We start from the raw sequence: 15,636 nt of genomic DNA on the forward strand, positions 1-15,636 counted from the left end.
TGTTGAGAAGGTTGCACATGTCTGATGTTCTATACTTGTAGGAAGAAGTCTGCAGTAGCTGGGGTTGGGTGGGTTTGATGTCAGGAAAGGAAAAGCCCCTTTAGGTTGGCTCCTACAAATTACATTTTATATACATTTACCCAATGGAGTAAATATGATGATGATGATGCCATAACTTGACTTTCATGGGGAGATTCTGACTTTGCATCCCAATCTAGAGCACAAAAAACACAGAGTTCCAAATGAAACCATCTCTCCTGGGGCAGTAATTTGATTCTGTAATTGTCTCCTGTCAGAGCAGCCTCCAGCTGCATGCCTAAAGAATGGCTGTGTAGGGCTTGATGGGGTGTGTGTGCTCTGCCACACTAGTGGAGAGGAGGAAGAGGAAGAGGAAGAGGAAGAGGAAGAGGAAGAGGAAGAGGAAGAGGCTCTGGAAAAGGAACATACAGTAAGGGCTTAACTGGATGATGATATTTCTAAGCCACCCTTCATAAACAATAAACACAGATTTCACTTGTCTCAAGTGTAGGGAAGGAAAGTCTTGTGGTATCAATTAGCCAAGGGGAACCTGTGACCCTACAGATGTTGTCAGAGTAATAATTTAATAGTTCTTATAATAATATAAGATGGATAATAATATAAGATGGACCAGCAGTCCATCTAGCTCTGACGACTTAACTTGGAACCTTCTGCATGTAAAACAGGGGCTCTAACAGTGAGCTACAACCCTTCCCCATAGTTAAGAAACTAAGAAGCTGTTTTATACTGAGTCAGACCCATTGGTCCATCCAGCTCAATACTGTCCACACTGACTGGCAGCACTTCTCCAGGGTTTCAAGCAGGGATATCCCAGTCCTATCTGGAGAGGCTGGGGATTGAATCTGGGGGCTCCTGTCTCCAAAGCATATGCTCTACCATTGAGCAACCTGCTGGAACCAACGAGCTCCTTTGCCAAACCATCTAGGTGGGGTAGAGTCTCTCTCTCTCTCTCTCTCTCTCTCTCTCACACACACACACACACACACGCACTTCCAACTTTGAGTTTCTCTGTTGAAGATGTCATCATCCTTAGTAGGGGTAGGGAAGAAATTCCATACAGTTTGCATTTTAATGTAAACCTATCTAATTCACACTTCCTAAAACAGTCCACAAGCCCAAACACAACTCTCCTTTGACAATTACACTGCTCTGAATTCTATGATGCAGCTCTCCAAATAAATAATGTGTTAAAAAATGTGTGCATAAAAAGTGGGAAATGTGTGATATTAGGGGGAATTAGTATTAATTTACATTAGGAAAAACTGCATTCACAAAGGTATATATTAGGAGAACTGTGCTCTAAAATGTTGACAAATTTTCATGAGGAATTTGTGGGGTGGGGGGTAGCAAACAGATGCAGAAATGTGGGAAGCTGAACTTAAAATTGGAATAAACGAGAACCTGAGAGAAATTAAAGTAAACAGAATCTGTCCATTGTTACTATGCTTATTTTGCAGCATCACTGTCACAGACCAGTTTCTTGCATTTTGTTTCAATCTACCCCATGTGCATATATTTCTGCTGACTTAGGATAACACTCTGTGGATCTGTAGACAGTAGCTTACAGAAGCTTATGCCATAATTAATTGTTTAATTAATGAAACTAAATTGCATTTGCCAACTAACACTCATTCTGCACCTGTAAGCAATTGATCTCTTAGTGTGGCAGCACCTACACTTTGGAACTCTCTGCCTGCTGGTGCCTTCTTCTTTTTAGCACCCGCTTAAAACATTGTTGTTAGGGACGCGGGTGGCGCTGTGGGTAAAACCTCAGTGCCTAGGACTTGCCGATCGTATGGTCGGCGGTTCGAATCCCCGTGGCGGGGTGAGCTCCCGTCGTTCGGTCCCAGCTCCTGCCCACCTAGCAGTTCGAAAGCACCCCTAAGTGCAAGTAGATAAATAGGTACCGCTTTATAGCGGGAAGGTAAACGGCGTTTCCATGTGCTGCGCTGGTGCTGGTTCACCAGAGCAGCTTCGTCACGCTGGCCACGTGACCCGGAAGTGTCTTCGGACAGCGCTGGCTCCCGGCCTCTTAAGTGAGATGAGCGCACAACCCTAGAGTCGGACACGACTGGCCCGTACGGGCAGGGTACCTAAAACATTGTTGTTAAGTGACAATATTGCTTAGTGAAGGATGTCATCCTAAGAGTGAATACTTTGAATAATATTTTTTTGGGGGGGGTGTAACTGACAGACAGAAAATCAATGTCCTATTTATTTATTTATTTATTTATTTATTGTTTCTGTTTTTCTTTTATTCTTCTGTTATTTTTCTTTTCCTTCTTTTCTGTCTATCTGTCTGTCTCTCTGTGTCCTCTGCTTTGGACCACTATTGTGATTGTACATACATGAAGGTGATAGATGGTTGGGGCCTTGTGTGAGACGCAGGGAAGGGAAGATCTCCCAGGGTGGAAAACTGGAAGAGTAAAGGTAAGCTAGTCCACCCTTTCCTGTGTGAGACAAGGGTTAAGATCTGAGAAAGAACTTTGTATTTTGTTTTCCTTCTCTTTTTCTGCTTTTGTTCTCATTTAGATTACTTTGTCTTTTATACTGTTGTATTATGAAATTTTTAAATGTTTTTTTATTGCCTAACCAGCTTTGTTAGGCAAACCTATCCAGAAATGTAGAAATTACATATATTTTATCTCTTCTTAGTTACTGTTGATTTTAATTATAATTTGAATGTTTCTAAATGCCTGTTTTTTAACGAGAATATTAATGTTTTCTTTTTATCTAATAAAATTGTAAGGCTGTTGTCATGCTAAAGTTCAATAGGTGGCCATGGCAACTTCAGCATGATGGGAGACCAGCAGGCAGGTGAGCAAGCAGCATGGGAAGCAAGTGCCTAGGCAAGCTGTTTAACAGAGTGGGGAGGCACTTCAGATAGTGGTTTGGAAAATTGCTCTTTGAAGCACACTAGAGCGCTGCATTTTGTTAAATAAATAAATAAATACAGTGGTACCTCAGGTTACAAACACCTTGGGTTACAAACACTTCGGGTTACAGACTCCGCTAACCCGGAAGTAGTACCTCGGGTTAAGAATTTTACCTCAGGATGAGAACAGAAATCACACGCTGGTGGCCCAGCAGCAGCGGGAGGCTCCATTAGCTAAAGTGGTACCTCAGGTTAAGAATGGTTTCAGGTTAAGAATGGACCTTCGGAATGAATTAAGTTCGTAACCAGAGGTACCACTGTAAATAAATTCTTCAGTAGCAACTATTCCTCTCCAAGAAAAGCTATGGAAAAGGAAGGAAGGAAGGAAGGAAGGAAGGAAGGAAGGAAGGAAGGAAGGAAATAGATCTCCTGTTACCTGCCCGTGACTTCAATGTTGGAGACAGCATAGAAGTACTTGAACAAGTTCTCCCGCTGCACGTAGGTGCCCCCTAGCGCTGGCCTCAGCAGCCGCAGCCGCAAGTCCGTCATGGTGAAGAAGTCCTTCAGCCCTTTGGCACTCTCTAGCCTGGTGTAAAGGTTGTCCATATTCTTGAGTTCCGGCCCAGCAAAAATGGCAAAGCGGTCCCTCACTTCAAAGCGTACATTCTTCTCTTTCTTGGAGCCCGGCCAGCGGGAATACTCATCTGTGCAGATGACCCTGTTGGCGCTGGTGGTGGAGAGGTTCCTGACCCTCCGTGCTTGCATGCCGAAGGTTTCGTTGCAATCATCTGCATAGTATTGATATGGGTGCCAAGTCCTCCCATTGTCCAAGGACTTTTCCAGGATCATCATTGTGGGACGCCCATACTCAAAAGTCACTATGATGTCATCAGTCAGCTCAATGCTCTTGTTCCAAGAAAGTGTGATGTTGGCCAGCAAAGGCTCTGGGTAACGGCTCCATGTCACACTCTGCCAGTATGTCGCCAGGCCTTCGTCTTCTTTGTCAAACATCAGCTTGGGTGGATGGGCCAGGTCAGGGTTGGATGCATCACACTCATCACACATATATGGGTTTTCCTGAAAGGACAACAAGAGTAACAAGAGAAGAAAGGGATGGCAAAGAGCAAGAACTAACAGGGGATTCATTTGGGATGGAGACATGCCTCAGTGATAGAGCATCTGCTTTGCATGCAGAAGGTCCCAGATTCAATCCACTCAGCATCCCTTTCTTGATAGGGCTGGAAGAGACTCCCTGCCTCAAACTCTGAAGAGGTGATGTCAGTCAGTGTTGGTAATACTGTGCTAGATGTATCAGTGGCCTGACTCAGTGTAAGGCAGGTTCCTATGTTCCTATGCAGCTGCAGAGATGCAGGATGGCAGCCATTAAAAACAAAATCATTAGATACAAAAGGGCTTTTTGCTGCAAAATTGTCACCTTGATAGTTTTGGAAGGGATACTACTGATCATGACTATTCTAAACTGAATAGGAACTTAGGAAGCTACATTAAAGAAAGCAAAAACATTGGTCCAATTTGCTCAATGTCATCATTGTCATTGTTTTCAGACAAGGGCCTTCTAGAGCTCTAACTGGAGACACCAGGGATTGAACTTTGGGCCTCTGGCATGCAAACATGCAGAAGGGCTGTAGCTCAGTAGCAGAACACCTACTTAGCAAGCAGGTAGTCCCAGGTTCAATCACAGCATCCCCAGGTAGGCTGGGAATGTCTCCTGCCTGGAACCTAGGAGAAGTACTGCCAGACTGAGCAATAGTCTGAGCTAGATGGACAAATGGTCTGACTCAGTGTAAGGGAGCTTCCTATGTTCCTAATGCTCTGTGATGAGTTACAAGCTCTTCCATAATGCTGTAAAAGGACAAGAAGCAAATACTTTTTAATAATCACATCACCATCATCCTCACATCATCTTTCTAAGGAAGCAACACTGTGCCAAAACTTGAAAGAAAGGTAAGAGTTTTACAAATGATGTGAGTCATGCATGCCTCCATACATCATGAAATGTCACCTCAATACAGTATATCCCTTCCTACATCATGGAACGTGTCAGAACTATTTCATTTCTTCTCCAGCTTTCTCCTGCATTAGAATTTTTGTGTACTTTCGGAGATGTTATTCCTTTCCTCTAATAACCCTTCTGTGACCTTTGAAATGGAAGTTGACCTAAGTGTAAGGGATAACCCAAGAGTAGTAGCAATCCACCAAAATCAATGGACCCCATTATGTATGGACTTACCATAAGCATGATTTAATTGGAAATCACCCAACAGGAGGATATGTCAGAATTTGCAGAAGAACATCCTCTGGACATGTGGGGTAAATCACCCATAATATCTATGAATGAATTCTATGGGAGTTTCTGGGAGGAAAAGGCTGCTTGGATCTGGTGGGTGTCCCTCTCCATGGATATAGAGGGTCTACCTGCAGAGGCCTCCTTATTGTAGTGCAAGCACCAAGTACAAGTCACTTTAGTTGGGCTGCTACTGTTCTGGCTCCCACTGAGTGAACAGCTTGAACTTGGGTTACAGTTTCTGCTCAAAGCTTTAATGCTCAAATCATTATAGTACATAAGCAAGACAAGGGTCAAAGATACAGTAGGTGCAATGCATGGCTAAGTGAGTTAAGTCATTGATCCAACAGTTGACATGCCCCTTGGGTTGCCCCGATGTAAGAGTTGGGCAGGCATGGCTTTAGCATAGTAAGTAGGATGGGCAACCAAATGGGAACTCCTTTTGATAGGCTGGGTCTGATGCCCCTCTGTACATGGAGGCTTGTCAGCTAGAGTTGATGGAAGGGAAGCGTCCAGCAGCATAGGTGGAACAGGAACTTTGGGCTGGATTGGCAAGGGTTGATCTAGTGATAGCCCACTGAGTCCTTCCCTATAATCAAACTCTTTGCTTGTCACGCTCCCCACCCGCCATACACTTCTGATGTCTCACGGGGTTCAGTCACAGTTCCTTCCCAGGATCACCAGCCTCCAGCTCTTTGCAATTTTCCCACTGCTTATCCTCATCTGACTGGTCCCTCCAAGATTTATCCTTGAAACTCATGACAGTTACTTGGGTATAAGAGGAGATCTGCTAGAATAGATCCGAAGTTCTAGTCTAGTACAGTCATACCTCGGGTTGAATATGCTTCATGTTGAGCACGTTTGAGTTGCACTCGGCGGCAACCCGGAAGTAATGGAGCATGTTACTTCCGGGTTTCGCCACTCGTGCATGCGCACATGCTCAAAATGACGTCACGCGCATGCGCAGAAGCGGCGAAAAGCAACGCGTGCGTGCGCAGACGTGCCATCGCTAGTTATGTTTGCTTCTAGATGCGAACAGGGCTCCAGGACATTTCCCCTAAATTAACATTTTTGTGCACATCTTTCCTGCAAAAGGCACTTATTTATCTATATTTTTTTAAGAAAAACAACAACCCAAAAGTGCCTCAGAAAATCCAGAGAAGTGTGCAATCCAATGAATTAATGCATTCCAATCCTCGTATAAGTCCAGGAACTGTGGCTTAAGTTGGCCTGCTTTAAAATGCAGACCAAAAGAAATTATCTTACATCCCTAACAACTGCAGCGGGGATGTGAAAACAACAAGGATGAAGCTAAACAAGGTTATCCCTTTATGAAATTCACTCTGCTGCCAAAACCTGTTTTTGCAACCCTCAAATTCAACCGAAGTTTCACCTTCCACTTAGACCACTAGGATTGAGCTGTTGATGGAAAAGGCAAATTCTCCCCCTCCCCCACTGATCAAAACATTTGTAGTTTTTTTGTAGCTCAACCTCCTCTCCCCCCCCATAATATATTTTAAGTGAAATTATGCTATTAGTGGCTAAGCTGTTGAGTATTTTAAATAAAGCAGACATCTGCTGCAAACAGTAAAAGCTGCAGAGATAGCTTGTAAGAAATGCACACCCAAACGCTCAGCTTATTATCACTGTCAGAATGAAATGATAAACAATACCAATCCCATTTAAACACACACACACACACACAGAGAGAGAGAGAGAGATGTATGCCAGTGCCTCCTAATGGGGGTAAGATGAGAGATTAGTATTTATAAGGGTGGCTGCCTGAGATGGGAGACAAACAGATGGGCTTCAAAGTGGGTCAGATTATGTCTTTTCCTAGGGACACTTATCTAAAGCACTGTACACATTCCAATTGTTTCTGTTTACTTCTATTTTATGGTCCCTGTGTTCCTGTTTTGCCTTTGGGGGGGGTTTGTCAATACAGTGCTGCTTTGGGTTACAGACGCTTCAGGTTACAGACGCTTCAGATTACAGAATCCGCTAACCCAGAAAAAGTACCTCGGGTTAAGAACTTTACCTCAGGATGAGAACAGAAATTGTGCTTCAGCAGCATGGCGGCAGCGGGAGGCCCCATTAGCTAAAGTGGTACCTCAGGTTAAGAACAGTTTCAGCTACAAAGAACGGACCTCTGGAACGAATTAAGTTCTTAACCCGAGGTACCACTGTACTGTCATTTAAATCACTAAACAAAAAGTAGTGTTCCTGAACGTGTAGTGGAGTTATTCGGGAGAAGGTGATATAGAGTACCAGATCTGTATGCAGGAGATCCAAGGTTCACTCCCTGGCATTGCTAGGAGGGGCTAGGAAAGACCTCAGGCAGAAACCCTGGAAAGCTGCTGCCAGCCAGTGTAAGTTGATCTTAGGACACAGACACAGGGTGTTGTGTCCACTGCTAGTTCTATTCAGAGTAAACCTATTGAAACTGAAGGACAAGACTAACTTAGGTTTATTCATTTCAATGGGCCTACTCTTGCTTAGAGTTCAGCTCAATACAGCCTAAATGTATCCATTTTCTTCTCATTTAGATGACTCTTCTGAATCCCAGCTCCCTTTCCAAACCACCTTTGTTCATTGTATAATATGTAGCAAAAAAATTCCCATAGCTCGGTAGTGCTCAGCTGGTAGACCAAGGCTCAAGCTAGGCCCATTCCTGGCACTTGCAAAAATTGCCAAGGGCCAGCACTCCAAGCAGAATATGGTCTCTGCACCCTTCCTGAACTAAGTTCAGTAGCAACCATTAATATTTTCCACACTGCCCAGAATAGATGCTGTGCTGGGTGCATTTGGGGGAAATTAAAATGGCAGCCGTTTTCCCTTTCTCTTTGCCAGAAAGAACGTTCAGTTCAGACTGCCAGTTGCCCTGTGACTGTAGAGTTGAAGGGCAGCATACTGAGGTCTCAGCCACTGGCCATAGGTCCAAGGGTCATTGAAGGCAGCACCCCCTAGCTCTCCAGAGGAGAATTGCAGCAAGGGGGAGATCAGTCTGGCCCTCTCCATTGGCCAGAGAAAGAGCAGCTGCAGTTGAAAGGCCAGGGAATAAATCTTCACCATAAATAATAAACAAAAACAAAGAGGCTGCATTCAAACTGTATCCTTATCCATGACAGATTTAGCTCTGGAGAACTCAATCAGAAGAGGGGAGGGGAATTTAGGAAGAGCAGAGACTATTGCAGGGGTGTTCGAGCTGCAGCAACTGTTTTGGACGGTGCCATCTGTTCTGATCCTGTTAGAGTCAGGCTTGCTGTTTGGATTGGCAGTGAAGGGCACAGGGATGGCGTATGGCTTGCAGGTGCTCCTGCCCACTGAGTCAGCAGCCCTGCCACTTGAAATCCTGTGCCGCGTCATCTGGAAGCAACTCTAGAGTCAGTACTAACTGCCAGCCCCCAAGTGTTGTACATAGAATAAGATGTCATGCGGAAGAGTTTGCTTGTCCTGCTTTTAAAATAGGGTTTAGACAAAAATTCACAGATAAGGCTATAAGTGGCTGCTACTAGCTATGCAGGCTATGTTACACCTTCAGTGTTGGAGGCACTAAGCCTCTGAATGAAGTTGCTGGAACTCACAAGGGTGTTGTGCTCTAGTCCTGTTTGCAGGCTTCCCACTGGGGCATCTAGTTGGCTACTATGAGAACAGAAAGTTGGATCAGATGAGCCCCCTTTGACCTGATTCAGTAGGGCTCTTTCGATGTGAGACTGAAAATCCACATGAAATAATGTTTCTACATACACACAAGCACACTCTCACACAGAGGAATACATCATCATCATCATCATCATCATTATTATTATCTATGTTTCTATCCAACCTTTCCTCCAAGGAGAAGAAGAAGAGGAGGAGGAGGAGGAGGAGGAGGAGGAGGAGGAGGAGGAGGAGGAGGTGGAGTTTGGATTTGATATCCCACTTTATCACTACCCTAAGGAGTCTCAAACCGGCTAACATTCTCCTTTCCCTTCCTCCCCCACAACAAACACTCTGTGAGTTGAGTGAGGCTGAGAGACTTCAGAGAAGTGTGACTGGCCCAAGGTCACCCAGCAGCTGCATGTGGAGAAGCGGGGGAAGCGAACCCGGTTCACCAGATTAGTAGTCCACCATTCTTAACCACTACACCACACTTGCTCAAGTTGACATGCATGTTTCTCCTGTTTCTCCCCATTTTATCCTCACAACAACCCTGTGAGATGGGTTAGGTATGGAGGCAGTGACAGGCCCAAGTTCACCCTGTGAGGTTCATGACTGAGGGGGGATTTGAAGTCTGGTCTTGACTCTTACATCATTCTGAAAATTGTAGCTCTGGGAGGGGAACAGGGGGCCTTTTAACAATTCTTAGCATCTTTAACAAACTCCAGCTCCAAGAATAGTGCTTTAAATGTATGGTGTGAATGCGGCCTAAACCTACTGAAATACAATACTTATGTTTTCATTATTTTCCAAATTCCTTAATAATATAGGAACACTAATCATACTCAGTAGAATCTGGGTGAGCTTTTCCCAGGCAAAAGCAGATTCGAAACCAGTGGTGCTTGCATGAGAAGCTTAAAGCAATAAACAGCTTAAGGCAATAAACAACTATTTTACTTTCAAAAGACAACTGAAGGCAGCCCTCTTTAGGGAAGTTTTTAATGTCTGGTGCTGTATTGTTTTTAATATTCAGTTGGAAGCCTCCCAGAGTGGCTGGGGAAACCCAGCCAGATGGGCGGGGTATAAATAATAAATTATTTATTTATTTATTTATTATTATTATTATTATTATTATTATTATTATTATTATTATTATTATTATTATTAAAGTGGTTTAGCTAGCAGAACTACCCTCACTAGGAAGTGTCATCCAAACCAAAACACTGCTACCCTCCTTCAAAACTAACCTGTCCCCAAATTTTCAAATGCACTTCTCCAACCCCCCCCCCCAAATAAATACAAAACTCTGTATTATTAGGGGGAAGTGTGCATAAAACACATCTATCAGTGACAATAGCATACAAAAATGCATTCTGGTAGGAGAAATGGCTTGCAAAAATAAAAGGCGTACATTAGGCAAAATTGCAAATGAAAATGCTTATATTAGGAGAAATGTGCATTAAAAAGCTGGTGCGTTTTTGTGAAGATATCTACACCTATGCGGAAATGTAGCGTACTGAAGACTAGAAACATGAGAAACCAAAATGGATAAATTCATCCATCCCTAGTATGGGGATGTGAACAAATCTCAGTGACCAAACCTTATGTGGCAGTTTGCTGATCACTGAGTGAGTTTCTGTAAGCCAACAATGAACAAAGTCTCCCTGTCTAGTCTCTACAACAGTATTTGCCATACAGGGGCAATATTTGGCAGATTATATTGGGAATTTTGACCTGCGGTTCTTTGCCACTCTAAACCTTTGCATCTCCCCAAGACATGCTTTTTACTGTGCCTTTGTGATTATTCATGCCCATTATGGTATTGGGTTGGTCAAGCATTATTCCATTTTCAAATCTGTTTGTATCTACTGAAGATTCAGGGTGGACATACTAATTCATTTCCACGGTGCATGTCACATAGCTTCTTGCTAAGATCCTTTTTCTACCAAAGGAGGTTCTAGGATTTTTTGTATGTGTCCTGCTTTTGTTGTGCTTCAGTGCAAGAGTCCCCCCCCCCAGCATCACAGAGGGGGTAAGCATCGCAGAACAACTAATGAAGCAGAATTATGTGTGGATGGTCCCATAGAAATCCACCATTAATGCACTATTATTGCGCCAATGTCATATTGCACAACCCACCTGCAAAAAGCCTCTTGCCTATAGGATCACTTTACTTAGGAGCAGGGGTGATAAGCAGGCAGCTCCTGAAACAGGAACTTCTTTCTCGAAGGGACACCTGCTGCAGAGCTCTGGCTGCTTCTTTGGTGTTGATCCTGCTAAGTCTGTGTCAATGGGTGATGACAGGAACGAGGATATCTCTCTGATTCTCTGCACAGTTTGTGGACCACTCACACTCCTAATTCAGAGGGCAATCCACCTGCAGGCTATGGGAGCCTGGCAGTGTCCTTATGAGCCCCTGGCTTTGAACTGATCCCCTGTCTCAGATGGGAGTCTTTATCAGCGCCCCCCCTCTCCCTTGGACATTGGGAGTCTTAAGGACCTTGTCACACCCTTGAGAGCTCCTTATGTACCAGCTTGGGTGTCCTAAGACACTGCTGCTGGCCTCTGGCTTAAAGATTACCCGATTAGTTTACAAAGTTCCCATTTTGCTGAGGACAGCAGCAAAGCGCTTAAGTTAGGATAGAATTTCCTCCAGATCCTGCAAGATGTCACAGGAAGGAACCATGTCAACAATAATTTGCTTGTGTCTGAAACAATGGTACTTTATGAGACGAGGGGGAGGGAGACAGGAAAGTGAGAAGCAGCGGCATGCATACGCCACTTGATGCCTCGCACACTCTGGTGAAAACGGTGGGTCCTCTGCAGCTTCTTTATTCCCACCCCCCACCCCATGCCTCAAATAAATCTGTCCGTCATGGCAGAGTCCGACACCCAACAGACGTGGGAGATGTGTAAATCTCTAACCTTGCTACCACAGACCGCCCCCCTACCCCCTCCTTCTGACCCAACTTGTGGAGTCAAAAGCTCAGCCCCAGCTCTGAGGAGCAGATGGTCAGGAGCACTAATGAATCAGCCTGTGTATTTACCGCGCCTGCTCCTGCTGGGGAAAGGTTTTAATAAACAGCAGCCAGAATAAATAAGCCCTACAACCAATCCAAGCACTCTGCATTCCTCATCTCTCCTGCAAGCATCAACTCCTGTGCACAGCAAGAGCCTGAAATTCTATTTGTAAGGAATGCTGCTTACCAGAGTAATTTTTGTGAGGATTTGCTTTTTTTGATTTTAAGCAGCTGGGTGTTGGTGTTGCTTTAACCAAGGCTGGCTCACTTTTTTTTCAGCCTGAGGCCCACATTCACCTTTGGACAAGCTTCAAAGGGACTACAGGCATGCATAAACACACCACACCCAGGACACAGGTGAAATACAAAAGGTCCCTGCCCCATTCTGCAATCAGCTGAAAGCTGCAATGGATATTTTAATGCATTAAAATATCCATTGCAGCTTTCAGCTGATTGCAGAATGGGGCAGGGACCTCTTTTATTTATTAACCTTCTTTTGGCCTGCTCTTCCTCTGGTTCCACCCCCACTTTGACTGGTGGGTGGCACAATCCTCCTGTCAATCACTTGGTGTCATTATGATATCACATAACTACCAAGTGGAGTCCCCCCCCCCCAGCTGTCATAATCCCTTGTGCAGGGTTCCCAATACCTGGCTGTCAGGCACTTGGAAACTGCCCTGCACAGGACATTGTCAGCCCTATGCTCCAAGCACCAAGCATAGGACCAGCAAAGTGCCTCTCTGTCCTGCCCATCAATTGATAGGGCGGAGGGGGAGGGGAGAAAGAAACTTGCAATTTGCAATGGAGAATTCCCTTGTGAAGCTGATGCTGTCAAAAGACGGGCATCTTTCTCCCCCACCTCCCCCACGATCAGCTGATGGGAAGAGGAAATAAACCTGCTTTTTGCAAGCATCTGTTGTGCTCAGCCTAGTGCTGTGATGGTCAATATGTTGAATGGGGGTTGCTAATTTGAATCCCCATCATGGCACTGGGCTGGGTGTAGAGGTTTAAACTTCTGTACTATCTGGTGTTGCAGACAGTATTTTTTCATATATTTTTTTCTTCCTACCAAAATTCCTGAGGGTCTTAGTGGACCACAAGGAAGGCCCAGATTAGGCCCACAAACTGAGGAGTTCTCCACCCTGGTTTTAAAGCATAGACATGCATACACAGAGAGGGCTAGAATTATCATTCCTCTGCATTGAGCTTTCCTATTTCTGCTCTTTACATTTAGCCAAATTCTCCAGACTAATCCTAGGATTCTGCTTACCAGAATCTGGCAATGGGTTTTATTGTATATGTGGCTTTGTGGACCAATGAAGAATAATGTCAATTGTCCTCAGGCTCTTATACATCACTCACATCCAGACTAGGCAACTGCAGTGCCTTTAAAGACGGTCTGGAAATGTAAACTACTGTAAAATTTAGTCCTGTAGAGTTTGAACCTATTATATTAATTTTGAATCAATTGAGTTCAGAGGTGCCAGCTCACGAGGGAGATTTTGGGGCATGTCAATGTTGCGAGCATGATGTCCCAATGTCCCAACATCACATGAATGATGTCCTAACACCCCAATGTCATGCGCGTGACATCAGCACCTTGGGAGGAGCTGCCTGGGGGCAGAGCCAAACGTGGCAGCTGTGCATCTTCAATGGCCTGTGACTCCTCCTCCACCTGGGGGTGCCACCAGCAGGAGGCTATTTCAACCCTACTTCCCCGCTGGGGCAGGAGGAGGAGAAGGAGCCAGCCACTGGAGCTGCACTGCAGTTGGCCAAATGGGCTCAGTCCCCTGGAGCTGGGGCGGTGGCCAAATGGGCTCAGTCCCTTGGAGCTGGCATCCCTGTTTGAGTTGGTTACCCAACTGTTTAAAAGGGCTCAATAGGATAGAATAGAATAGAATAGAATTTATTATTTATACCACGCCCATCTGGCTGGGTTTCCCCAGCCACTCTGGGCGGCTTCCAACAAAGTATTAAAATACAGTGGTCTGTTAAACATCAAAAGCTTCCCTAAAGAGGGCTGTCTTCAGATGTCTTCTAAAAGTTTGGTAGTTGTTCTTCTCTTTGACATCTGGTGGGAGGGCGTTCCACAGGGCGGGTGCCCCTACCGAGAAGGCCCTCTGCCTGGTTCCCTGTAACTTGGCTTCTGGCAGTGAAGGAACTGCCAGAAGGCCCTCAGAGAATGATCTCAGTGTCCAGGCAGAACGATGGGGGTGGAGATGCTCCTTCAGGTATACTGGGCCGAGACCGATTTAATGGCAAAGAAAATAAAATAACAGATGTTGGAGAAGTAAGGAAAAAGAAGGAACATTTTATGATATGTGCATTAAAAAATATTGGGAAATGATATATGATGAATTGAAAAAAAATGTTTAAAATGAATTTTGTCAAACACCCTGAAGCCTTTTTGTTAGGTATCTCAAATCAAGAGCTACCAAAAGGAAAATGTACATTATTTATGTATGCTACAACAGTGGCAAGAATCTTGATTGCACAATATTGGAAGACGGAAGAAATACCATCAAAGGAACAATGCCAAGAAAAGCTGATGAACTATGCAGAATTGGCTAAGCTAACAGACAAACTACGAGAGAAGGACAAAAAGGACTCCAAAAGAGTCTGGGAACCATTTACAGTTTATTTGCAGAAACAACAGAATGGACTGGATTCACTATAAATAAACTTTCACAACTTCATCTGAGTAACAGATAGTTTAGAGAAATGATAAGGGATTTTATTTTTGTGTAGGAAAAGCAGGATCCGATAAATAAAACTAAATAACTCAGCAGAGGGGGTGTTGAGGGAAGTCCAGAGGAGGGGAGGGAGAATAATTGTAAATAACATGATGAATGAGATTTGTATCATTAATTGTTATAAAATTCAAAAAATATTTTTTTAAAAAGGGTTCGATTTAAAAGTGCTAATACTAACTTTTGAAGCACTGGATGGTCTAGTACCAAATTGTTTCAAGAACTTCTGGCTCTATGCCAGCATGTCTGAGCTCCATGATTGGTCCAGGAGCCCTTTCTGGCCTGCCAAAAACATTGATCAGGCTGGTGAATACCATGGACAGGATCTTTAAAGTGGTGACTCCACACTTGTGGAATTTCTCCCCCTGATAATTCCACCTGGCCTTTTCTTGTAGCCCTTAAGCATACCCCCCCACGTCTGTCTCTGTGTGCGTTTTAATGCACACATAATTTATTGCTGTTGTAATACAGCTTTTGAGGTTCTCTCAAAACCTCCTGCTTCCATTGCAAGCCTTTCTCACACAGGGAATACCCTACCCAGGCCCATGAGATGCTACAACATTTCTCCGTGTTCTATCCAGGCAAGCAAGATGCATTATCACAGTTCAAGGACACATTCCATCCAGGGGGACAATACACCCATGGGGCAAACCACAATACAGCTGGTTAAGGACATGACCTGCACTGAGGAGTGTCTGGAGATCCAGATATAGAGGCATGGAGGAGGGCTGCATTTGGTCCTCTGGTCCTGAGGTTCTCTATCACTGCTTTATAGGGCATGCTTGAGGTGGAATGTTTCATCCAACCACAGAATAGAATGTTCTTCAAATAAAAAATAAAATAAAATATCACAGTGCTTTTTTGCTTTCTGAGTCAAACTATGTTGTTGAGTTTGAGAAAGGGCAAGATGATTTCAGGAACCAAAAATAACATCTGTAGGTAATTAAATTTCATGCTCCAGGGCACAAATTGATAACCTGAAAGAGATCAGGATGGAATTCCCATTGA

The 15,636-nt window shown here is 44.3% G+C and overlaps 1 protein-coding gene across 11 annotated transcripts in view; it reads right to left on the bottom strand.

Annotated features, from left to right (window-relative positions):
- Positions 1-15,636, bottom strand: part of NTNG2 (netrin G2) — a 125,196-nt gene that overhangs the window by 65,554 nt on the left and 44,006 nt on the right. For all 11 annotated transcript variants that reach the window (XM_083596873.1, XM_083596875.1, XM_083596876.1 and 8 more), the window contains exon 3: positions 3,351-3,991. In XM_083596873.1, the coding sequence (XP_083452999.1) occupies positions 3,351-3,991 (641 nt within the window). The remainder of the gene's footprint in view (positions 1-3,350; positions 3,992-15,636) is intronic.

Source organism: Podarcis filfolensis (genome assembly GCF_964270895.1).
Source record: "Podarcis filfolensis genome assembly, chromosome: Z".
NCBI lineage: Eukaryota > Metazoa > Chordata > Lepidosauria > Squamata > Lacertidae > Podarcis > Podarcis filfolensis.